Source organism: Eleginops maclovinus, chromosome 6, assembly GCF_036324505.1.
Source record: "Eleginops maclovinus isolate JMC-PN-2008 ecotype Puerto Natales chromosome 6, JC_Emac_rtc_rv5, whole genome shotgun sequence".
NCBI lineage: Eukaryota > Metazoa > Chordata > Actinopteri > Perciformes > Eleginopidae > Eleginops > Eleginops maclovinus.
Genome location: NC_086354.1, coordinates 12916442 through 12943110, shown reverse-complemented (window position 1 = coordinate 12943110; position 26669 = coordinate 12916442). Strand labels below are relative to the sequence as shown.

Genomic DNA, 26669 nt, shown 5'->3' with positions numbered 1-26669 from the left:
TATTAAGTGTTGCTTAACATCTAATACTCATTTATTGTGTGGCTCAAATGAAACCCATAGCTGTATGGAAAACACAAGTTCACTTTTACTAATGTGGACTGGATTGAAGGAACGATAGTGAAGCCTAAAGCAATGAGAGTAATGCAATTATGTTTTGGCATGTGGAACTGATTCCCTCTCAGATCACCTTAAATGTTCTCATCAGAAACTCGTTTCACTTCTTGTGAGGTTAATATTGCAGTCAAATCTTAACATGTAAAGGCATTTTCACTTTACACTCAGCCTATATTCAGTAAGAATATGTAATGCTAATATACGTATAGGTCAAAAGTCATTACCTACTCTCCTGGCTTAAAAGCAAAGTTATGTTTGCATACGTATTTATATAGTCATGTGATTCCTTTTTGTATTTTCCATTGAATCAATCATGAAATGAAAAAATCACGATAGAAAGTTACAAAACCACCTAATAAATAGGGAGTTATGCATAGTTAAAAGAATCATAAAAACAATCAGATAAAAGCTTATTATTAGCCAATATACGAGTGAATTAAGACTTCTATCCAGAATTCTAGGATTATTTTAAATTGCTATAAAATCCCAATATATCTAATCTCCAGTGAAAAACTACAGACAGATCACAATGCATAATATTTACATTGATTGTGCTCCCCAGTGTCATCTGTTCTGTAGAATACTGGTCCCTGGTGGCTGTTTTGATGAAGTGCAAAGCTAACTGTCTACCACTTACTTAGCTTACTTGTCCACCTCGAGATTTAGCAATTTACTAAACACAAGTGTGGGAAATTGATATAGAATAACTCAAAGGACATGCTCCCACTGAATTAAAACATACGCCTCACACAGAGACGTTGCTTTGCATCACAGGGCGCTCCAGTAAGTTTGCATTTCAAATTGATTCAATCGGTGTCTACAAATGTGTGCTAACGTTAGCTAAATTAGCAAACAATGATAGCGTTTGTCTAATATTACTGTGCTACCGGCTTCACGAAAGACAGGCACGGATTTATGAAAACACAGTTCGTTAGAGAGCCTGGTTGCTTAACGTTTAATTTATTTGTTAAGATAATTTGGTTCGTTGAAGGCTATGGTTGCGGTGCTAATGTTAGCTTTGTGCATTAGCCTCACTGCTAGCCGGCTAATTCGGTGCTAAGTACCATCACATATCTCAATCTCATAGGTTTTAATGTCATACACAGCTACAGTGTAGTTACCCAATGAAATACTTGGATCACAGCTTGCTCAAACAATGGACTTTACATACAAGACACAAAACAAAGTACCATCACCACTGGCTATAATATATTGATGTGACTAGCTTGCATTAGCTGTTTATACATGCATTTTTCCTAATATCTCCCTTTTTGCAGGCAGCAATGTCAGGAATTAAAAGAAAAATAGAAGACAATGACCCCGATTATGATGACATTTCGCTGGTCCAAAATAGTAAGAGAAACAAAGCAGTTGAACATAATGGTAAGTTCATGATCTGAACCCCCACACAATATATATGTTGTGACAGTTTACAAGTTACTGTTCTCTATTGATCCCGGCTCTTTAATTTGTGATCCTCCTTCAGCCCGAGAAGCAGCAGTACAGAAGATTGAAACCATCATCAGAGAACAGTTTTCTTTAGAAATGAAGAACAAAGAACATGAGATAGATGTGATAAGCCAGGTAACTGGAAACATATATTTTATTCATTTCATTAAACTATAATTTAACTGTTTGTGTCATTGATGAAGACATACAGATGTTCACTTACATTTTGTATTGAATGCTCACTGTATAAAGAAAAGCATTTAGGTTATTTGTTTTTCGTTATGTTGCAGCGACTCAATGAAGCCAGAAGGATGATGGACAAGCTAAGGGCCTGCATAGTGGCCAATTACTATGCCAGTGCTGGAATAACAAAGCACTCAGAGGTAAGTTAAGATGTGTTAAAATATAGACAGCTGTCAGTTGCTCTAAGCTGGTGGTGTAGTACATTGGCAGAAACCACCATTTTTTCTGTGTCCTAGCATGCTTCTAAGAGTGACCCTGCCATGCTGAACCATCCAGCCATCCGCCGGTTCCTAGAGTCCCCATCCCGGTCCTCTTCCCCTCTCAATCAGGGCTCTGAAACTCAATCTCTGGCTCAGTCAGAGTCCGAGTCCCTTTCACAACAAGGAGAGGGAGCTGAGAGAGAAGGAGAGGGAGCATGGAGAGAGGACAGCAGCAGGCCGGAGCGCAGACCAGGGCGCAACACGGGCAAGGTGAGTTCAACTGACCAAGAAAGACTGTGTTATTGGTTATGTGATAAAGAGCAAACTTCCTTCATAAACCCTCAATGTTGTCCTTTTTTGTTGTAGGACACTTTTGGTGTGCCATTGTCTTCAGGAGCAGAGCAGAGGGTGACATACCACACTACCGGAAATGAATCCTCAAGACTCTATGCAAAAAAGACAATTGTTGTGGGGAATGTTTCCAGGTATGTAACCAAAACCAAGCAAATGATTTACTCTGTCAAATTCTGATTAGTATGCTGAAAAACAGGTCTTAAGTGGTTAAGAGTTTCTCAGGAAGTTGTCAAACTGTTTATATGATGAAAAAACACATTGTTAAACCCTTCAACTCCCACTTTTGCACTTTTATATGGACTGTTTAATAGTTTTCAGATCATAAATAGACAAACATGTACCTACTGATAACAATATATAAATGGTTACATAGTAGCCAGATGTTAAACAAGCAACAGAAAAAAACTGTTCTGGATGTTCACATTTGTAAGATAGTCAACCATGAAAAAAGAGAGCCTAGCCAAAGATTAAGCTTAAATGCCTTGCCTTGTGTGTATATATATATATATATATATATATATATAAAGTAAAACCTGTACATAAATTAAAAGGCATACATTGACGTAAGATTTTAGCAGGGAGTACAACTTTACAATTTATAACTGTTTTTGTAAATGGATGATGCAACTGATTGCCATTTATTTTAAAATCACAGCCAAATTGTTTGGAGTGTAAAACAATTGTTGTAGGAAGCACATTTTTTAAATAAATTGACCAGACTATAGGGAACAACTAGTTTGGAAAAATGTTGTTATATGAGAAATGTGCGCTAGAGGTGTTGTCATTTCAATTTAATGACCTCCCCCTGTATAATAGGCATACAATCACAAGCTCTTTTAAAGCCTATTTTTTAAATTTGTCTTGTTTTTGCATGACTGTGCACTGAAGAGCTGAGTCTGGACAGACTAACTGGGAAAGTAATTTCTTATGTGCTACAGTGAATAGTTACATAATAAAAATCTAACCTGACAAAGCAGGTATAGACAGTTTATAACAAATAAATGGGATTAAATCCCCTCTAATATCAACTAATTAATCATTTAATGTATGTATTCCCTGGCAGGTTCTTTTAAAGCAGTTTTGATCTGTTTCCACAATTAATTCATCGTTTTCCCTTTGTCTCTCATTCTCAGGTACATTCCCCCAGATAAGCGGGAAGAAAATGACCAGTCGACCCACAAGTGGATGGTGTACGTCAGAGGCTCCAGGAGGGAACCCAGCATCGACCACTTTGTAAAGAAAGTCTGGTTCTTCTTGCATCCCAGCTACAAACCCAATGACCTGGTGGAAGTCAGGTTTGTGCGTGTTTGTTTTTCCGCATATTTGAGACAAAGTGAGTAAGCACTCCTGAGCTAGTGCACATTTTCTGATAAAGGCTAAATTGATATTATTATTTAGGGCTCTTAGTTTTCCCCACCTCTTTTGCCAAACTAAGAAAGGAAACTATTCTGAATAAAATCACCTTGAGACATTCAGTTAAATACTTTTCAGATAATAATCTAAGACTCAGTAGTTAGCAGACTGTTGTTTACATCCTTTGATAAACAGTTCCCCCTTGTGGAAATGTAATGAAGCAGCCAGGCTAGTCCCCGTCAATCCTAGCTGAAGTAAAAAATAATGTCTATGTCTTTTGAAGGATTTTTACTCCACCTACTGCCAGTGGTTAGTATTTATGCAAACTAAGAAAATAAATAATCATACAGATTATACATACATCATCAGGTGGTGTCTATGACGTTGTTTAGAACACCATGAGTCATACTAGAAGCCAACACTGAGATGACTAATAGTGGTCACATCTACACAATTTAGTATGAAAAACATGCAGGTTAAGGTGTTTACTTTAGCCCAAAGCACTGTGTAGATTATTGTCGCACGCACAGTTCAGTAAGGAGGCATCTAGAAAAATGGAATTTGCCCTCATGGATTAATAAAGGTGATCTGAGTCTTAATCTTAGAAGGAACAGAAGAACAGTTGTTTTGGTTAAGCTGTCTCATTTTAGTTTTCATCCTCCAAATGTGGCAACGGATTTAAGTTTGCCCATGGCTTTTGAAAAAAATCCCTTTCATCAGTCAGCAGTCCTGAGCCGTAGCCTCCTGGCTGTTTCAGCTTGCAAGGCACTCGCCTTGCTGTAGCAGCCGCTCTTAAGCCCCCCTTTTCTGACTCAAGTCTTCATTAACACTGAACCCCACACAGGCCCAGTGCCTTCTGCTGACTCTCTATACCGTACATAAAGGGATGAACCCCATAGGGTATTCTTAAATGAACACAACAATATGCACGCACACACACACTCGTTAATGCAGGCAGTCAGATCAGAGTCTGTTAGGGGATGAAAACCTCAAGCTTCAAAGGAGAGAAGATGAGAGACCTTCAAGTCATTGATTTTAAGAGATTATTAAGAGTCAGAAACCACGATGGGAGCCTGTTTTTAGTTTTTCTTCTACAAAGTCATTGGGCGGAATCCTTAACATTTCTTTTCCCTTCCAAAGCTGAGTTTTCCTCACTTTACATAAGCCTTTTTGAATCTGTGTTTTCAGCGAGACTCCCTTTCATTTAACACGTCGCGGCTGGGGGGAGTTTCCTGTGAGGATCCAGATCCACTTCAATGACCCGCGCAACAAACGCATTGATATCATCCACCAGCTAAAGGTCAGACCACGTCAGGAACCCACACAGCTTTATTACACATGCAGGTTAACTCAGTTCCTGATATACTTCCCTGGTTGATTATTAGTGATAATTGTTTAATCAAAGAAGCCTACTTGGCCTGCTTAATTAGTGCTGACTTAGAACGTGAATGATTATGTATTATGGGCAGTGTTGTGCATGAACGAGTTCAAAAGAACGCGTTCATTGAACACGCTCATTTTTTCGTGAACGTTGAACTGAACGCAACACATTTTTCAATAAAGAACTTGAACGTGAATTAGTTCACATTATGTGTCATGAACGCCAGACATCACTATAAATGAACGTTGGCATTTGTTTTCCATTGAAAACTGAGTGACATCTGTTTTCTCTTTTGAAACGCAACGAGAGAGAAAGTTCCTCCCTCCTGTAGGTGCCGCTTAAATCATGTATCAACGTAGAGATAGTTTTGGCACTGTATGCGCAATGCATTGCGGGCAACGTAGTGTCCGGCTGAGAATAGTTGAGTTGAATAGTTGAAACGTACTGGCTTCCGCACAACGTTACCCATGATGAATTGCAGCAGAGCGGCTTAGGCATAGCAACGCCGAGAGCGCGGAGGGCTGGAGGCTCGAGAGAGAGAGATAGAGAGATACAGAGACCAATGACGAGAGTGAGAGAAAGCGCTGCGATTTAAAAAAACCAAAACAAGATGGCTAGTGGAAGTGATGGCACGGAGACGGACTCCGATTCTCCTCACGAACATTTAAAACAATTTTACACTCTTGCAAACCAAGACCCCGACGGCAAAAATCTTTCCTTCCTGTGTAAGATGTGTCCACCTGCGCAGCAAAAACAAGTTAGGACATCGACAACGTCCTTCTCGAATTTGAAACGGCACATTGAATTAAAACATCCATCCAGTGTGAATGCAATTCAAGAGTTTTGCTCATTTCATACACACACATAGGTATATATAATATCATATATGTCAAATAATATATTCATATTTCATATTATATATTCTTTATTTAATTGAATGCTAGTAGATTTCATTGCACTAAGTATAGAACTGGTCTATCTTGTCTGTATTGCTACAAGTTTCAGCACCTGTTAAGAAACCCACAATAGCAGTGTTATGAGCAAATGTCTACAATGAACAGTTTCAAAGAACGTATAGTGATTTCTAGCTCGTAGTGTGAAAAAAAGTATTTATTTGAATATCTCACGAAAAAAGTGAAATGAACTGAACTTTGAACTAGTTCAGAATTAAAATTGTGAACTTTGAACGTGAACTGTTCACTTTGAGCATGTATGAACTGAACTTGAACTAGTTCAGAAAAGCTGTGAACTGGCACAACACTGATTATGGGACCATAGACTGTATAAATAATGGACGTAGTATCCGTGACGTCACTCAGGTTTGTGAAGAACCGTAATAAAGCTCAAAGTGGGCGACTCCCACCGTCGACATCTTCTCAGTCTACTTCCCGCCCACTCCCGGCTAATCCAAATATAGACATAGGGTTGGAGCTGAAGCGGGTGTGGCTACTGAAACACGCCCATCTAGCTCGAAGCTACCAAGCTAGCGAAGGCTTCCAACCTAGGCTACATGCTACCGTATGCTACTCTCATGCGGTAGTATTTTCTCCAGCGGCAAGGTGGCTATCATACGCTCCCGTTTAGCATCATGGGCGTCTTTCTCGAAGGCTAACCCACGGCTAATTAGCTAGCTAACGAGCTAATCTAAAAGTGAGCAGACGATACTTTATACATTCTATGGAGCAGACACACTGATAATTAGTGCCAACGGTGCTAAAATATACATAAAATAATAATACAATTTCACTAACGAAAAAACTGGATTTCAGACTTCTTGGACGGTCTGTTAGTACAATTAATCGCACAGCAAGCCATATAATGTCTGATGTTTGCATTCAAAAGGCACCTCCACCACCAATTTGTCCGACAGGTCAAGTGGAGTGACTGTTAGCAGAGCTAGCAGAGCAGACAACTAGCGGCTAGCGCCCACTGATGGCGCTAACCTATCAATCAAAGCGACCACGCCCTTAATTGTGCATAACTTTAAGCCTTGATATAATTAAAACGGGAGAGTTATATAGCAATTCACCCTCCTCACAGTTGTCATGAATAGGGAAATTACCTATAGAGACTAAAAGCAATTTTTCGTACCACGCTGTAAACATGTTTATTTCTGTAAAAATTGGCATTTGAACACGGGGGTCTATATAAATTGCTCTGTTTTGGAGCCAGGCCACGCGGCCATTTGACGAACTGCAGTTTTTGGCACTTCCGTATGTGTTTCACTGCTCAACCCCGGAGGTTGCCCGTTGTATGGGACACACAACTTTGGGATTCTCAGTCTTTGATTGACTTGATTTTGTCATTATAATGAGTAAGTATCTTCATGGTATTTTTGTACTTTACAGCTATAAACATATATTGAAACTCCATTATCCCTGTAAAGCCCAAATATAGAAAAACATTAGCTTAGTTTGACCTTTCAGATGTTGTTGTAGGAAGCCTCTGGTGCAGAAATGAAAGAGTTTTCACATGTTTTATGTGTTTGTAAGTTTTTAGGGAAATGTTGTAATGTTGCAATGTAAAATTAAATGTTCTAGACATTGTAATATCACAAAAGCAAACATTTGAGGCATTTTACTTACTTGAATCTGACAAATCCAAATCCAATAAAACAAAGAGATGTTGCTTGGTTTTGAGATTTGGAAGTTGTGTGAATTTATGGCCCGACGGCGGGACCTATAAACACATTTACTACCAAATGGCATTGAGAGGCTGAACAAAAGGACCTTTTGACTATATAAATGTAGTTTAAAAAAAAGACAAACATTAACTGAATTTTGTAGGATAACTGAAAGAGATGTTGTAAAATGACAACCGGGAGCCTTACAGGGTTATTCAATTATCTACCTCTACTTTACACTTAAACTCCATTCGAGTTTTTATTTCAAACAATTTTTTTCTTTTGCCTGCAGCTGGACAGAACCTACACTGGGCTGCAGACGCTCGGGGCAGAGACTGTAAGTTATAAATATTTACTCAGTTCCCTGTAGGGACTTTTTTCTCTCTGAGCTGTCCTCTGACAGTGAGCTGTATTCATTCCAGGTGGTTGATGTGGAGCTCCATAGGAACTCTCTTGGGGAGGACTTCATCCCTCAGCCCTCTTCCTCCAAGGTGACTCACAGAGCAGCCAGCCCCCCGACGGCCACCTCCCTGCCCCAAAGTTATGGACGCTCCAGTTCTCCAGTCTCACACGATCCCAGTGTAGAGAAAGGTACACACAGGAACATTTGTCATGAGAAGTTTGTCTATACGGTAGTGAAGGCGCCCTTTAGAGTTCTTATATTTCACAAGTGTGTCCTGCTTTGTAGTGGCACAAAAAACTTTGCAAAAGGCATTAGGCAAGTAAAGGCATTAACCCTTTGATACACAGCATGGGTCAAAAGGGACCCGAATGAGTTTTCATTGTAAATATCTTTGTTATAAATTACTTTAATCATTCAGAATTCCAGCTATTCCTCAATTAACTTGTTTTTATCATCAGACATTCTTATTTATTTATTTTTTGTATCATTTGTGTAAGGCACAACATGACCTGTATTCTCTTCCTATGTTATTTCATGTATTTCTTTGCTATATCTTAGCTATTAAATCTATATATCTAGTCATTGAGATTCAAAGTATTTATTAAATATCTTGTTTTGATAACAAATCGCTATTTTCATTCTCCCTTTCTTCGTTTGTGAACTAAAATAGTGTTTGTTTACAGAAATGACCCATGTATAGCAAGACAGTTTGCAAAGAAACACACAGCCATGCATGAAATAACATTAAAGGTCAATACAGGTACATTTGGGCCCATGTTGTGCCTTAGAAGGGGTTTGCGTAGCTTGTGTATCAAAGGGTTAAGAAGATGACAGCTGGCTAGAAGATCTAGATCCAAGCAATGCAGGATTTTAAAAAATCGGCATTGCAAATGTTTTACGAGCAATATGTTTGATGCATTATTGAACATGTGTGTTAAGCCTCAAGGATACACACAAATCGATTTGGTGAGGTGCTGAATGTGAACATAACAAATGTTAACAAGAAATCCACAGACTAACTTTAATGGTTGCATATCTTAACTCCAGATGCGATTGAAAGGGGCTATGAATAAAAATACGCCTTCACGTCTTCTTCCAGGTTTCATCAAAGCGGAGATAGGGAGGTCTGCTAGCGGCCACAGCTCCGGCCTCACCGCTGGCGAACGCACCCCAACCCGACCCAAAGTGTCCGACAGGATCACTCTGGGTTCCCATGGCAACTCTGCCTTCCAGCCCATCACTGCCAGCTGTAAGATTGTCCCTCAAGGACAGACGCCCAGCCCTGCTGAGTCTCCGGGGAAATCGTTCCAACCAATCACCATGAGCTGTAAAATTGTTTCAGGTAACTGTCTCCCGCTAGTGGCCATCTGACAAAGTTAAGATATTTTTACAGCATGTTGCATAACAACCTACTTTCAGCTTTTTTAAAAAAACTTTAATTTCCGATTTTATGCTGGGAAAATACAAATACCACAAGGAGACACTTCACTGTCTTGATATCAGGCTTTGATAGAGTTACCATATTCACACGACTGATCCGTCTCATGTAAGCCGCACAATTTGTTCCTGGCATTGATGCTTATTTTTCACTTAGTGTAATTATTTCAAATGAAACTCAGGAGGGAACCAAACTTCTCATGAGTTCCTGTAATTACAGTTTCTGTATCTTTAAAATCTAAACTAGTTTAACTTTAATTTGTGTCGACTTATCCAGCAGTGACGCGAGGATCATCACCAGTGGTACAAAGAGGAAAAGAATAGGCATCATTCACATGTCAATTTTTTTGTTTGTTATCAACATCCCAAATATTCATCTCATAGCCTGTGAACTCTCTCCCCCACAGGTTCTCCCATCTCCACCCCGAGCCACTCCCCACTGCCTCGCACACCCACCACCTCCACCCCTATCCACAGCAAGGGCTCTTCATCAGTCCTCAATAACCCTTACATCATTGTTGACAAGCCCGGCCAGGTGATCGGCATGGCTTCCTCATCCGCCGCCTCCACAGGTACACGTCTCCTACTCGGTGACGCTTTAAATCGGAAGTGGACCGGCAGCGAAATAGTGAAGCGGTGTCTGAGCCGCCCACGCAGGATATAAAAATGGCTGGAGAGTGTACTTTAGAGCAGAACACATGAAGAACAATACCCTCATGGCTCTCCTTTACTCTTTGTCTGTTTCTCTCTTTATTCATTTTTTTGTTTGTCCTCTTTCTCCCGTTGTACTTTCTCCTTTAAGCTCTTCATGTTTTCTCACTTCAGTTTTTTTTATGTCTTTATCTGTTCCTCTCTCTCTCTTGTTCTCGTTTTGCATCAAAGTATGACGTGTGGTGAGCCAACAGGATGGTTAGTGGATGAGAGGTTACCATGGCGACTGAGCTGTTGGGTTTCATGGCAAGATTATAAGAATGAGACCCATCGCTCACGTCAAGTTCAATATTTGTTTGTGTGTTTATTTCCGCATACACAAGATGCAAAGTGCAATTAACTGCAGTTAGTCAGATGAGTGTCATTGTGCACTCTGTTTATGTTTCAGGAGTCATCTTACATCCTCAAGGCTTTTGCATTTACTTCCTCACATCAGAAACTCTGTTCATATGCTACTTAGGAGTTCTTTATCCCAGATTGCTCACTGTTTCTCGCCCACTCAGCCAATCCCACTCCTCCTCCACAAATGCACAGCTCCAGCAGGTCTGGCAGCAGGGCTGGAGTGCCAATAAGAACTGTTTTATGATGCTGGAGGATGTGGGTGTTGAGGCTGATTCACCAATCTAGCGAGAAAACAAATTTAGTGCAGTAGGTAAGCGGCAAAACTTGGTAACTTGGCTCCAACACCCACGCTGAGTAACCCTGACAGGGAACTGTCACCTCGACACACAAGTTCCTTTATCTGTGGAAAGGATCTGCAGGGAACCTTCACCTGTACACTCATCTCCTCCATGACTTATTGTGTGTTTGTGTGTAACTTGCTCTGCAGGAAGCCCCTCAGCCAAACAGTCTGTTGCCCAAGGCGCTCGCTCACCAGCTCCCAAAGTTCACTCCGGCACCTTCCTCTCATCCGGAATGAAGGTGAGTTGGTTAATGATGTCACGCTGTAACATGATCTGAGATAAAACGTCTCTCTTTTTGTACTTGTCTGTTCCAAAACATGTGCCGGTCTGTCCCTGTGGTATCTGTTCCTTTAACAAAGCAGGGAGGTATTAATAGTAGGACAGTGCTATCTTCGGCAGATGTGAGTGCCTTGGCAAGCTATTTAAATGGGACATCACTCTAAAGATAGGGGGGGGGGGGGGGGGGTGTGGGTAGCTTTGCAGGGAGAAATGCCTGGTTCTGTTTCACTCGCTGTCAATACCCCGCTGTAAAGTCCTCCCACTCCCACATGCTCATTATCCCGGCAGCAGCTTTGAAGAATTAAATACATTTTCCTTAAAAATTCAGTTTTATCAAAGCTATCTCTCAGAAATTACACTCCTCTCTGTCATAGGCTCCTGCTGGGGTACTAAAGGCCAGGGCAGATGGGAACAGAGGGAGAACATGGAGAATAAAACAGATATTGATGAATAAATGATGATGCTGATTTTCAAAAATCTCTTTTAGGAAACATGTCTCCTCTCTGCGTCTGCTGCCTGTAGGAAAGAAATAAGGGGGTCTTGATTTTACAAATCTTTCATTAATCACTAAAGGATCCTTTTATTAGCTAACAGCTACTATATCTAAATGTTGTTGTTGTTTTAGGGCAGAACAACCTTCCTGTGTTATCCCTTCTCTTCATGTTTACTCACTGTTTCTGCAGGTTATTATTAAACAGGAGCCAGGGGAAGTTTCCACACAGCAGCAGCAGATGGTTTCCACAGTAACCAGCCAGCAGCAGCCTGCCGCTACAGCAGCTCACCAGTTTGTCGCAGTGAAGGGAGGTCACATGATCTCAATGTCGGCCCAGAAACAGGCAGGAGGGGCCTCAGGGGCCACAACTGGCAAGGTCGGACTCTTGCAAATACACACGATCACATGTCAATCATTTCTATATTAATAGTGATTTGCAAAGGAACATTTCCTTCAAAAACTTTTCTTCTGTTTCCAGATGTTAGGCATCCCTGTTAGCTCCACGCTCCAGTCTGCAGTCAAACAGGTGGCTATCAGCAGTGGACAAATTCTGGTGGCCAAAGGCAACCCTTCAGTCTCCAAAGTGATGGGTGGGAAGCAGGTTTTGGCTCAGGGCGTCGCTAAAGCCATCGTCAGCGGAGCCAGCGGCCTCTCCGGACAGCAGGCTGCTGCCAAGGCGGCCGGCGGTTCAAGTGGCAAGAGTGGAGGTCAGAGTTCACACACACATCAGCGCGGGTCCATGAGACACTAAATCCTTGAAAGACTTGGATTTTGAATGAACTGCTTGAAATAGTGTTTGCATTACTTTCATAATAAAACTCTGTCTGAATGAATAGATTGCCCTTTAGATAAAGAAATAAAATAAGTTGGGTGATTGCTTTTGCTAAAGAGTACTATTCATTGTACAATTATCATAATAATAAAAAGAAAATGGCACATACACATTTAATTAAGTTTAAATGAAGTCACTATTGTATTGAGAATTAATATTACAATTTTGGGGGCATTTTATGAAAAAGTACTTTGAAATGTGTTATTAGACAACTAAATAAAATAAAGTAAAAATATGATAAAATAACAATAGAAAAATCACAAAGAATTTTAAGGTGAAATCATTTTCACTGAGGTATTTTTGTTTCTTTAGTAAGCATACTCTGGAAATTGCACGGAAGTCACAACAGATTGTAATCATATTGTAATAAATGTGCAATATTGTTTTCTGTTCCTCTGCTGTCCTTAGTGATGGCTACTCTTCAGCTGCCAGCCAACAACCTGGCTAATCTAGCCAACCTGCCTCCAGGCACCAAGCTCTACCTGACCACCAACAGTAAGAACCCATCGGGAAAGGGAAAGCTGCTCCTCATCCCACAGGGAGCGATCCTGCGAGCCTCCAGCGCAGGTGAGACATGCTATAATAACCCCTTTAAAAAGCAGACATTGGCAAAAGAACTCAGTTAATAGTTATTTACCAATGCTCTCTGCTGCTCCGTCATTCTGGCTTTCAGTCACTTGCTTGTCATACTCCTGTCCAGCTCTCAGGAGGTGTTCAGGCCCAGGGAAATTGTTTCTGTAACTGCCACCTTCTAAAATGATAATCTGGTTTCTATTTTAGCTGAGGCATACACTTGTTAGCAGGCATGTAATAATATATATTGCTCTCCTGTGCCTTTTACATGGAAGTTTGAAATTGGTAGCTTTGGTAATTGTCTGGGATTAACTAGTATTTAATTAGTATTTGGGGTTAAAATCCGGACTAAATGATTAATGCCCTGACTTTCCACTGTGCCTTAATTTGTAGAAAGCTGTAAAAAAAAAAAAAAAACATTTTGGGAAAAGTAAGAAACTCACTTCTCTAGTCACAGGCTCCGGCTGCTCTACCCGCTTCTGGACAGCAAGTCAACCCTAGTCATCTTTTTCTCTCTGCTGGTTATTTAATGCATTCTGCGAGCTACAATCCCTCCCACGGCACACTCTCTGTCAAACAGCAACGAGATTAAGGAGATTAAGCAGCGTCCTGTATGTCATTATAAAAAATAAAATGTCACAGAGAACCAACGTTACTCTGTATAGCTCTGCTCAGAATCCTTTGTCCCAGGACAATCATACTTTTTGAAATAACACACATGACTGAATGTAGGATGAGCTGTAGGTATGGATGAAGAATAACAGGATTGTTCGTCAGATTGGAGGCTGATGTGTATGTGGCTGAATGTAATTTAGGTCAGCAGTCCCAGAGCAGCTCATCGACGGGCGCTGGGGGCTCTCAGACCTCCTCCTCCTCCTCTTCATCATCCAGCAGTCTGCCTTCCAACCTCTCCTACACGTCCTACATCCTCAAACAGACCCCACAGGTGGGTGGAGATGCATTTAAAACAGAATCTCTTTTGATGTCTTTTGTTGTGGATTCTTCATTTGTTTTATTTTTTATTTATGTTGGCATGTTTTGAGCAGAGCTTGAACTGCTTCATTAAAGTCTGTAGAAACTGAAGTTGATTTGCACATTTAGTTTTCCTCACCACGGATTTTACATTTGATGTCTTTATAGCACGGCAGGACTTGCATGCATAGTCTGCATAGAGCTTTCTCTCTCTCGATGAATCCTGATTTTTGTATTCTAGTGTAGAGGTTGAGCCTGATCTGTTCCTAATTAGAGACATTCATTACAGCGGCATTGATCCTGCAGTCAGCTTTAGAACACTGCTGGCTGTGCGTTTAGCCAACAGCATAAAATGAAGTTGCCAGCAAAGGTTTCCACTTCCATTTAAAGTAATGAATCTGGACTGTGTTTCCTAATAATGATCAATCTTCAGGGTTAAGTGTGTTTTCTAGGTGTGATATCTACAAGTATTCAGATACATACACACACACACGCACACGCACACTCACTCCAGTTAAGAGCTAATAGGATAATGCATTGATTTCTAGGAAGGCTAATTACATTTTCTGTTAGCTTTCAGGGTAAATAAAGACATAGATTCATTTTAAATGCTTAGAATCGTCATACCCCGATGCACTGCATAGTAAACTTTGGGTTAAATGTTGATCTTAGCTTTGGACTGGTTCATAAAGGGACTGACTTTGTGTTCGTGCGGTGGGTTACTGAGTTTGCACCATGACGATGCCATGACTTTGAATACAAACTAATATGATGTTGGATTTCTACCCACTCACTCTCCCTGCGTATCTTCAGGGCACGTTTCTGGTGGGCCAGCCAGCGCAGGGTTCAGCGAAGCAGGCAGGTTCAAGTTCAGCAGGTCATGCAGCATCATCTCCAGCGAGTGTTACCCAGCAGGCCATCCGGGTGACAGCAGGACAGAAGGCGGCTATCCTGGCTCAGGTCAGTAAGGCTAACAAAACCGAGCACAGCACTGATCCTGTACCATGTCTGATACTAAGGGAAGCTGCTGTACTGCACTTCTTTACACTCTTACATACAGCTCTGGAAAAAATTAAGAGACCACTCCACATTTTTCTTAAATCTTTATCTCTACATGTCTGGCACACATTCTAGTCAGTAGTTTATAGAATACAATTGTTTTTTTTAAAACCTCAAAAACATACCTATAAATAACAAAACAAGAGAAAATGATAATGCTGAAGTGGTCGCTTAATTTTCTCCGGGGCTGTTTGCTGTGGCTGGTTACAGAATTGGGATTAGAAGTAGCACTCAGCTAATTCATCTTCTGCCGCCTTACTTGCTTCCTTTCCATTTAATGATGTTCATTGTTGTGAATTGTAATGGAATGGCGGCTCCTATTCAACATTGTGATTGATATGGTTGACAGGTGGTGGGCGGCTCCCAGGGTGCACAGGTGAAGTTGTCCGATGGCTCTGTTAAGACGGTCAGCGCCGCAGCAGCAGGCCACTTGTCCAAGCCCGGGACGACCACACTGAGGATGACAGGCGGAGTCATCACCGCCGCTTCCTCCACCCCCGGCCCCGTCAGCGGCGCAGCAGCCAGTCAACAGCAGGCTAGTTCCCTAGTCTTCATATTCCTCCGTTTTATTCTGTCTGACAGATGTTCATTTTTCAAAGTCATCGCAAACCAAAGGGATGTGACCTTCAACATGTTAGTAGTTATTTTTGTTTATGCTGGCAAATTGGTTATTTTGTTTCAATTACTGTAGATTTCCTTGTTGAATTTCCAACAAATCCACTTTCATATAAAACATTTACTTTAATGTTACCCAATTACAGAAATAATCAGTTTGAATGTATTTTCTGTGATTTCAGAATTTATTTCATTGTGATGAAGGATGCTATTGCAGAGGAATAGTCAATGTTCATACATTTGAGTTGTTTTTATGCTTTAAAACAAGTGAGAGGTACATGTTCTAGTGATTTTCCACTGCAGGAGTTACACAGTGTGAGTGCAGGAGCAAGGTGAGTGTTGCATTTGTCAGAGAGTTGAGACGTGTGAGGAGCCCTGCACGGTACATCAACATTGGTCTGTTTGGGTGATTATAGCTTCAGACTCGGTGGCCAGGCCTCATTAACTCGGGGAATGGAAAGACACAAAAATACTTCCTAGAGGCTCCAACAAGCAAAAGAAAAACATGTAACAGTGAAAAACACTAAACACCCAGAAGATGTTGACGCAAGTACAAAAGAGGAATACATCACTGCTGTTCCTGTTTTTGAAAAACTTCCCCTTTCAGGACAGTTAATTAAATCATGAGGATTCTCCGTCAGAGAAATTGACTCTTTTGTCTTTGTGAATACCATAAAACCAGTGACCTGATCGGCACATCTCACTCTGAGAGCTGCACAGCAACCAAAGTCCTGCCACAGTGAAATGCATTTTCCAGCATGTCTCACATCCCCTTATAAAAGCCAAAGTGTATTTTTACATTCTCTGTGATGTAACAGCAAAAGCAGTGAGATATCATCCCATAAAGTATTTCTTTAATGCCTAAAGCAAGTGTTTTTAATATGAAATGTGTCTCCCAATCAAAGTCATTCTGTAATTTTTTTCTAAATCATTTTCATTTTCCTCTGTATCATTAAGTTAAAACTCTTTAAAAAAATATGAGTGTCTTTCAAACTTTGCTCCCCTCAGGGTTATGTTAACTCACTGGTAGAGGTCAAATTGACAGAAAAGTGTGTGTGTTTACTTCCTGTCTGACGGCTGTGTTTCTGTGTGTGCAGGCTGCCGATGGCGGGAAGCTTCCCTCTCAGCATCACTCGCTGCTGGTGGCAGCCAATCAAGCGGCAGTGATCAATGCAGCTAAGAGCGCCAGTGCGGCAGCAGCTGCGGCCGCTGGAGGCAGCCTGTCCAAGGCGGCGGTGGCCTCGTTGGTCAAGGGCGCTGCCAACTCTGCCACCATGGCAAAAAACGCTGCCGGTTCAACTGGAGCTGTAGTGACGGTGGCCAAAGGCATCACCAACATGCCTGTTGTCAGCATGTCCAAGGGTGCTGGGGTGGGGACTGTGGTGGGTGTGACCAAGAGCAGCGGCACGTCATTGGTCAATGCCGCCACATTGGTCAGCGGAATGGCAGCAGGAGGAGGAAAGACGGGTGCTACTCTCTCAGGTATGCAGTACTGTCATTTAGAGATGCATGTTCACTTTGTTTTTAGGGCCAGATCCGATGTTACACTTTAATCTGATTGTCTTCTGCACCAAATATTATTATTCTTTTAAGCACAACTTCCGTTCAGTGGAATTTTGTCTCAACAGACGTTACAAGTTGCTGTCCTTTTCTTTTGTTTCGGTCCTGAAAAATTCTGTTTGCGTTAGACAGCGGTTACTAGCTCATTTAGTTGCAGACTGTTCCATTTAAGATTAATGCTACTTCATAGAGTGGTGCAGGGATGATGTATTTCTGTAGACCGACCCGGAAGTAAGCTGCGCATGGGTTCCATGGACAAAAAAGCAATGCGATTTCTCCATAGGAATTTGGAATATTGTAAAAAAAAAAGAGAAAAAGATCTGTGGAAAACGAACCTGTTTGATATAATATAATCGGCAGAAGCAAAATGCTAACGTTATGCTATAGACGAACTACAGACGAGTACAGCAAGTTTGCACAACTTCACGCCAACTTAAGATCGTTTCAACTGACTTTTGCGCGCTTGCATATTTTAACAAAGCTTTTCCTTTACAAATTGAAGTGTTTGTTTTAAGAGTTTGCAAGAGCGCAGGTACTTGCTTTCAATCAGAACAGGGGCAAACAAACCTAGCAGGAGTGTTTACGTGTTCGGCGTAATGACGTACAATGTCCTCGACAACTTCTCTAGTCCTATTCAGCCACTTGTTGACAACCATCGTTTTTCAGACATATAAACTCTCAAACTCACCAGTGGGGGGGTCACTGCGGATGGATTTAATGTCATAGAACAAAACATGATCCGTTTCTTAAATTTGTGTCAACCACAGACCTTACTTCAAGCTATTTTCCAAAATCCTATGGAGAAATCCCACTGACTCTGAGAAGAGGGAACCGGAAGTGGTAAAATGCTAATTCACTTCTGGCTTTTTGGACTGGTTCCTGCACCACTCTATTGTCAAGTTTATCTCACTTGTAGATCTAACTCATAGACTTCTGGGAGAGAATAATTAGGCCTACATGATATTTTAGTAAAACCTATTTATTATTACAAATTAATTTGTGCCAAAACATTTTGACCATGGATAAGTCTGGGTTGGTACCTGGAATTCCAATATAGGATCAAGTCAGTCCCAACATTCTATAACTACTGTTTTCCTCTTCTGGTTTCACTGTTAAATTATTTAAACAAACATATTTTGGATCCAGCCGCACTGCTCCTCCTGTTGAATGTACTGTGCTTTGTCCAGGCATGCTGAAGATCCACTCCGGAGTCTCCAGCTCTCAGCAGACGGTACTTACCATCCCTGCCAACCAGTTCAAGCAGCTGGGGGTGGGTGGCGGCTCTGGAGGGATGCAGACCATACTCATGCCTGTTGGGAAAGGTACGCCTGACACAGCCGCTTAATACATTTGTTTAGCAAGCACAACAGTCTGCCTCATCACTAGCTTAGACAGACACTCTTTCATCACCAAAGGTTGCATTCAGGGGTAGGAACGCTGTTTACTCTGGGAATCAGCTCTGAAAGGGGATAAAAGGCAGCTGAGATGGCATTGAATAAAACATGAAGCAGCATTGACATTGATTTCTTTGTTGTTGTGCCACTTCTAAGTGTCTGAAAAGCAAATATTGAAATAAAGCAAGTTGTCCTCCAAAATGATTTGAGAGTGTAAGTAACCAGCAGAAGATTTATACAGTTTCTATTCAATGTAGTATACAGCTATATTCATCTTAGACAGAGGCTCACACATCCCCTCTAGGTCCTCCTCTCCATCTCCTCTCATATTTCATCTAACTGTAAAGCCCATTTACCTAATGGGCCACTTATCCATTGTGTGTGTGTGTGTGTGTGTGTGTGTGTGTGTGTGTGTGTGTGTGTGTGTGTGTGTGTGTGTGTGTGTGTGTGTGTGTGTGTGTGTGTGTGTGTGTGTGTGTGTGTGTGTGTGTGTGTGTGTGTGTGTGTGTGTGTGTGTGTGTGTGTGTGTGTGTGTGTGTGTGTGTGTGTGTGTGTGTGTGTGTGTGTGTCTTCTGTGTATAGTAATGTCTAAAGGCCCACTCTCCGCCACTCCTTCCTCCTCTGCCACCCCTGGAGCAGCTGGAGCCTCCCCAAGTCCTGGCAGACAGGCGTCCCCCTCCCTTGCCCTGCCTCTGGCACAAGGTGAGAGGGGTCCATCCCACTCCTCCTCCCTCCATTCCTTTATTCACAGCTCCATTTTCTACCATTCTCTACCAAAATGTAAATAAAAGTGACAATACAGCACTGAGTTTTGGTACACATTTATATTATATATGTACATGATATTCAAACTGTGAACAGGAATTTAAACAAAGAATGTTAAGCTAGAGCCTCATTTGTTTCATCAATACAAAAACATTGCAGTGCTTAATGACTTTAACCACCAACTGTGTTGACCACACACCACACACACGCTTTTACTTCAGCTGCCGTAAAACAAGTTCACCTACACAACTGCAATCTTAAGAAGCCCTTGGGAAACATCAACAGGCGTTTTACTAAATCAGTCAACTCACATAATGAGTGAACAGAGAGCATCAAAGGAATGCTTATATTCTCTTAATAGCATCATCAAGTTCTTAAAAAAAACAACTTTAGTTGGTTCAATTGTTCAGGATTCAGGGAGATACCTTTCTTCCCCGGCTTCATCTCCCCACCTGAGTTCGTCCAGTACTCTCTACAACAACAACAACAACAACAAATCTTTAACAAAATATATTTCTCTCCTCAATTATCAAAGTGCAATTATTTCATTCAGTCTTTGTCTCACTCTTGCTTCTCTGCTGTCTCTCTCTATTCCACCACAGTGAAGACCGAGCCCGGGGCCGGCACAGCTGTCACAGCTGCTCCGTCTCCCCCGGTGACCGCTCCTGTCCCCACCTCTGCAGCTACGATAGTCAAACAGGAGCAAGGGGCGGATACCTCGGCTCACGACCTCATCAAGTAAGTGCAAGAGGAAGTCACGATGCGGCTCTGACTTACAGCGCATGAGTCTTAGAGGGGTCGATCATTTATGCTCTGTTAGAGGAAAGGTGCAAGTGAAGAAACCCGTTTTTTTTAGCACCCAAACTCACACGGAGTCATCGGAGCGCAACTGTGCTCCTATATATTTGTATTTATGAGTCAACATTAATGTAAGATTCCGACTTTTTGCGATTTAGTGCTCGTACAGTTTCAGAGTGCAATTCACTTACACTGCTGTTGTAAATATGGATTGCTTTAGCATTACACCTGCATTTGCTATCATGACACTACTTAAAATTACTAGTGAGTTGACAACTTTGTGAAGTCAGCAGAACATCAAATAAGTGCAACAATATCAGATAAGTCAGTTAACTTTTTCTCACAATTCCTTAGAGGCTGCTGAACCCTGCTCCATTTTCCACTCACCTGATTCCCATTCTGCACAGACATAACTTTGCTTTAAAGGTCTCCTATTATGCAAAATGCACTTTTTGCTGTCTTTTTATACATAAATGTGTCCCTGGTGTGTAAGTAGACTCACAAAGTGTTAGAAAATACAACCCTCTGTCTTTTCCTCCTTACCCACGTCTCTAAAAACAGGGGGTACCAAACAGCTGATCTAGATTTGCTGCCGATATGACGGAAATATCAGAAATGTGGGCTGGCTTTACATTGAACTCCTGGCAACGTCCCGCCCACGTGACACGTCCCAACCTATCGTCCGCAATATACAGTCACAAGCTGAATCCCCTCCGCAGCTCCTCTGCATCTGTGTATCAGCAGGATGTCTGCAGGAGGGACTTAGAGTTGTTGTTTATATAATACATATAATGTCTCTGTTCTAGTGGTAAACACTGAGAAGTGTTTCAGAAATAATGCTCGATGTGGTTTGGAACATAATATGGCGTTTAATCACGGCAGCGTTTAGCTGAGTTTCTCCATTAGAAACTTCTCTCTTCAGAGAGAGATCATGACGCTCCAAATGGGCGTGGCAGCTTCAGCTCAGCTCAAATTGAAAGCGACAGTCATCACAGAATCAGCACTTCAAAAGCAGGGCTGAAATAGAGGGGGATGAGGCATCAATTGGTGATCTGTTTGGTATTTTGAGCAAAACACTTCACAGACAAGTTTTGTATAGATATTGCCCTACAATATATTGTTCAAATATAGCATAATAGGAGCCCTTTAAGTGTTATCTTGTCCGAATGTATCGTGCTGAACTGAAAAATAGTTATTTTCTCCTCCTAGCTCCCATTGCATTGAAAACTTTCTGGTTGTACGTCTGACTCTTGTGCTCTCCCTCTCAGCACGGAGCACATAGAGACCATGATGCAGCTGCTGACAGCCGTGGTGAAGAAGTTCCCTCTTATCGTGCCAGATAAGAGTAAGTGAGCTCGCTTTTCTGTTTTGGTGTGCTTCAAAACCAGCTCATTATATTAAATCAGACCGAATGCCTGTGTACTCACTCACTGTGCGTTTTTTTCAAGCTTTTTAATGCTTTGTTTGTTTGTTTAGCCGAAGATTCCCATCCATTCTGTGCCTCCTCAACAGAACAGTATTATTCCTGGACTATTGGCAAGCGCAGAGCATCAGAGGTGACTTTCTGTTGTTGTTGTGTGTTTGAATGATTGCTGCTGTTCGTTTCTGTGACTTTAAGTTACAATACTGCCTCAGTGGACTCGAACTGTCAAAACTGTGCAACTACAGCTGCGATTATTAGTAAATAAGTATGTTTTGGTCATGTTGGGGTTATTTTTTTCCCTTTCAGTATTTTCTGGCATTTTATAGACTCTATTTCATAGACTCATTAATTTCTCAGAGCACCAACTTACTAGCAGTTGCTTTCCAGTTTCAACGCTGGGGGTGTCTATAATGTCAGGCATAATTTGCATTATTTGCAGTTTTGTTCTCTATGTAATCTGTCTTGGTGCTCGGTGCTGGGCCCCTGACTCAGCAGTCTTTGTGCTTACCTCATGGCTTCCTCACCATCCGGTCAGATGTGTATTTCTGCCTGTTGTGTCCCTTCATCTCTTGCTAATGACTTCATCAATAGCTCATGCAGGCCAGTCCATGTCTGTTCTCTTTCTCTACAACTATAAACGGCTCAGACTGGATATTTATATCTACGGGTCGCTAATTTACTAAGGGGCCCGGGGACTTGAACCACATCATGAGACAAGGCCAAAGGAGGATCTGTCACAGAGAGTTAAATATGCTTTATGTTCAGTTTTTCATAATAGATATTGGTATTTGTTTGTGTAGCTCCTTTTTTTAAAATATTTTATTATGAAAAATTAGCAGTTTACACTTAAACTTTACATTTTTACATAATAAATACATTTAGACAATGTAATATCCTTTATGGACATCTTTTAATCACTCAAACAAAATCATAAAAAAACAAAACACCTGCTAAAACCTAATAATGAAAACCAATAAACAAGAAAAACATACACAAATCAAAAAAAATAAACCAATCATACGAGAAAATAATGAAATAAAGAAATAATGTCAATTTTTCTCAAACACCAAAAAGAGCAAAGCAAATCTAATGCTTCTTCTGATGATTCTTCAGGTGAGGGGAAAGAAAATAATGTCCTTTTTTCTTCCGCAATATCGTTTGTGTAGCTTCAGCGGGCGGTGGCAGTAAAGCGGCTGGTCCAGGATGTGCTGGACCGCTCGCCCCGCCTGCAGGCCCTCACCCCCCCAAAGACCAGAGAGGTGGTGCAGTGGTGCCGGCAGAGGGGCTACACGCCGCCCGACCTCGAGCCCCAACGCAAGAACGACGACGAGTCCATCGAGGACATCCTCACGCAGATAGACAACGAGCCCGGTGAGTCTGTGTGTGTTTTTTGGGGGGAATAGATTCTAGAGTTTTCCATCAGCTCAGTGTGGATCAATACTCTCCCTTCAGTGTTGCATGTGTGGGTGGAGTGCTTCTGTTTCGGTCCAGAAGTGTGTGAGGGCGGTGTGCAGCCTCAGTGTTGCTCTTCAGGCGTGTTTTATTCAGAAAGAGTCCTCATTAAGTCTGTCTTTTGTCTGTGAAGGGTGAGAGACAAACTACTCAGCTCAGTGAGTCACACAACGCCTGAGCCAGACAATATGATAATCTGTGTTTGTGTTTTCCTCGTCCTCCTTCATGCACAAATATCTTGATTTTTAATTATTGCTTTGTTTGGCTGATAAAACGAGCCAACACAAAAAGCTCTCTTAATATTTCTCCTTTAAGCCGCTGGGTGAATCACCGATGCAGTGACTGGTGAACTGGTGTGTTAAATGTGAATCGCTCTGCAGAGTGCCCGACGACCCTGAGCAGCTGTGATGAGCTGGTGCTGCGGCTGGAGCAGATGCAAGCTCTGCTGAAGACTGAACCGGAGGAGGTAGACGACAGAATAGTGGACATCGTCACTGTAACCCCCCCATGCCAGAAACTAAAGGTCAAAGAAGAGGAGCAAGAGGCTGACGCTGAGCCCAAGTTCTTCCTGGGGCCATGCATGTCTGCACAGTTTGTCAGTGAAACAGCGCAGCAGGTCAGGAGGCTCTCTTTTGAGTAACCAATACAATTGTGTTGTTGTGTTGCTTCTATTCACTGATTTTACAGCTATAAAGAAGCTGCACCACTGTCTCCATCTTTATATAATCTCTCCTCCCTCTCTCTCAGATCGGGGTGAACTTCCAGCCAGTCGAGGTGGAGAAGAATGTGTACGCTCCAGTTGTTGAAGCCATGATTCTGAAGGTCGGTCTCTATACAGGCCAGAACAAAAAAAGTTGTCTATTTCCAGCAGCATTACATTACCTTAACATACCCCACTGTACAGATGAGATGTTCCCCTGCTCAGTATTGCTTGTTTCGATCTTGTACTGTACGAGGGAGTAAGTGTCTTTGTTGCTAATGATGTGTGTGTGTGTGTGTGTGTGTGTGTGTGTGTGTGTGTGTGTGTGTGTGTGTGTGTGTGTGTGTGTGTGTGTGTGTGTGTGTGTGTGTGTGTGTGTGTGTGTGTGTGTGTGTGTGTGTGTGTGTGTGTGTGTGTGTGTGTGTGTGTGTGTGTGTGTGTGTGTGCGCGCTCTGCAGGCTACTGAACAGTTTGCCAGTGACATCCTGAGAGAAGCTCTGGCCGGGGCGTACGCCAAATCCCCTCAGAACAGGTCAGCCTGTTCTCTTCTCTTCTCTCTCTCTCTCTCTCTCTCTCTCTCTCCCTCCAACATGCAACCTGCCTAATGCTACATTTTTTTAATTCAATCGTTTTATCCAGGGCTTGCCCAAGCGACCAGTTTGCTACTCAGATTATTCTAAATTTATCCATACCTGGAAATATCTATAAATTGTATTCCATTAATAGATATTCTACTGTAACTGTTTAAAACCGAATATACAGAGAGCTGAATTAAGTAATGTAAGCTGAAGTAAAAAGATCCAGTAACTGTATTTGTCTGAATGAGAATACCTACTTAAGACGTTTGAAATCATTGAATTGCTGAATTATGAATACTTTTTCTAGGCGCTAAAAAGCAACAAACTGCTCAAGGTTAAATGAATTAACGGCATTTCCAACCGTTTTCAAACAACAGATTGCGTTTAATGCTCTGTAGTAAATCTGGAAACATCTGCCAGTTTTATGACCAGCTGACCTCACCTCCAGGAACAAAGGAAATAAGAGACCAGAAAATGCAGTGATTAATTTCTTATTATTCAGTCATCCAACAGTGATAAAACATATTTCCTGTGTGTTGCACCATGCTTAAAATAACTTGGTGTTTTGCAGGGCTCCAAGAGAGATCACAGCCATGAACATCCACCAGGCGGTCAGTAGCATCCCCACCTGTGACTTCCTCACCAACACACACATGGGTTACCTGTCTAAGGACAATTGAGGCATCACAAGAAGACGTTGACTGTTAACCGACCCGTACAGGGATGTGAGGACGGTTTGACCTCCTGCTTATGACAGAGAGACTCTATGAAGTGCGAGAAAATCTGGATGTAGTCCTGTTGCCTCAGGGTGCGCAGTAACAAGTAATGTACTGTATTCATTAACTTAATTATAGAAGGGCTCAGCTTGCTCCTCACAGCAGCCGAATAACAGCTTCTAACACTCTGGGTAAATTGTATCATTTTAGTCCTAATGTTCCCAGAAGCAGCACCGTGGGACTGGCGTTATTCGATTTTGAGAGGCTGTTGTGCGCTAGCTTACCTCATAACAAGATTATTTTAATGATGAAGTGTTTCCTACTAGACAGTCAACTAGTCAGCAGGGGAAACGAAGCCTGAGTGACTTACAGGGCTGCAAAAAAACTAAACCTCATCAGACAGCTGTCCCCCCCCTTCATTCTTCACCCTGCCGTCACAGGTTCAGTTTACTAGCGGGGGAGAAGCACAGATTTACAGCGGCTTGTAAACAATAATGAACATCTGGTTATTAGAGTTTCATCAATCACGTTGATAGTAATGCATGGTGGGAAATAAAAGGATTTTCTTTCAAAAGAGTTGTTGCTACAGCAACTGTCACTGCGAACATCCTATGATGTGTTTCAGTGTCACCTGGCAGCTGAATTATGGCTCCCACAATACATCTGTTTTTAAGGCTCTACAGGGAGCTGACTGATTCATGTTTCTTATATTTAAGTTGCAGCGTATTATGAAGGGTTATAAAATATCCCATGTCTGACTCTTAATAAGACACAGTCTAATGAACAAAACATGTCATAAATATCTCAATATTTATCTTCTCCCCTTTAAAAATAGGTTCAGTTGAAAGTGCTTTTAAGTGTTCTGGTGAACAACCATAACGTACCATCATGTGATGTACACAGTGTATATGACCAATTTGAAATAGATGCTGTTTTCAGATCCTGTTTTATTTTTTTATCTAATATTAACTGCGAACAGTAATGCCCTAACAGTAGTGAGTGTGTGTGTATGAATATGTGTGTACAGTGGATGTAGTCATCACAGAAGTTAATGAATTTGAAGGTAAGCGAGTGCTCTGTGTGTGTTCTGTGGGCTGATGTAGTGTTGGTAATTCTGTTTAATGTGGAGCTTTGCATTATGTTAATGTGAGGATGATTGGATGAGTGGAAGTGTTTGGCCTGAGTGGTTGTGATGCCTGTTCAACCAAATTAGTGTAGAAGGTTACCAAACGTTGTATTTTCATGTTTCAGTGCAAACCAAAAATATAATCAATATTCTTGTAATAAAAAAAGATTAAATATACTTGAAGTATTTTTTCTGAACGTCAGTAGTGTTGAACATTTTAGTTAGCTTTCTGTTAAACATTATCAGGGTGGATGCTTTTACCTCAAACTGTACAGAACATTTTTTATTGAATTATGATGCATGAAAACCTTTTTACTCCCACACTACCTGAACTTCAGTGGTGTAAAGTAACTAAGTACATTTACTCAAGTACTGTACAATTT

General features: G+C 41.5%; 1 protein-coding gene across 2 annotated transcripts; it reads left to right on the top strand.

The window, feature by feature from the left end:
* Positions 1 to 731: 731 nt before the first annotated feature.
* Positions 732 to 26463, top strand: yeats2 (YEATS domain containing 2). Of its 2 annotated transcripts, XM_063886629.1 has the most exons (30): positions 732 to 897; positions 1392 to 1497; positions 1601 to 1698; positions 1854 to 1946; positions 2043 to 2276; positions 2373 to 2491; positions 3494 to 3655; positions 4902 to 5013; positions 8010 to 8054; positions 8140 to 8308; positions 9220 to 9462; positions 9965 to 10129; positions 11098 to 11189; positions 11914 to 12099; positions 12202 to 12430; positions 12964 to 13122; positions 13944 to 14074; positions 14914 to 15060; positions 15509 to 15694; positions 16872 to 17256; positions 18522 to 18656; positions 19311 to 19430; positions 20096 to 20231; positions 21560 to 21636; positions 21768 to 21847; positions 22881 to 23085; positions 23547 to 23782; positions 23914 to 23988; positions 24325 to 24398; positions 25016 to 26463. In XM_063886629.1, exons 2-30 carry the CDS (start codon positions 1398 to 1400, stop codon positions 25122 to 25124), a joined length of 4302 nt encoding a protein of 1433 aa, XP_063742699.1. In that variant the 5' UTR covers positions 732 to 897; positions 1392 to 1397; the 3' UTR covers positions 25125 to 26463. The 2 variants fall into 2 exon arrangements, with proteins under 2 accessions (XP_063742699.1, XP_063742700.1); XM_063886630.1 differs by lacking the exon at positions 19311 to 19430.
* Positions 26464 to 26669: the final 206 nt, after the last annotated feature.

Coding starts and splice junctions, on each gene's coding strand:
- yeats2 (XM_063886629.1), top strand. CDS start 1,398: ATGTCAGGAATTAAAAGAAAAATAGAAGACAATGACCCCGATTATGAT. Junction 15,695..16,871: donor CAGCAGCCAGTCAACAGCAG/GCTAGTTCCCTA, acceptor CTGTGTGTGCAG/GCTGCCGATGGCGGGAAGCT. Junction 20,232..21,559: donor TCGGCTCACGACCTCATCAA/GTAAGTGCAAGA, acceptor TCTCCCTCTCAG/CACGGAGCACATAGAGACCA.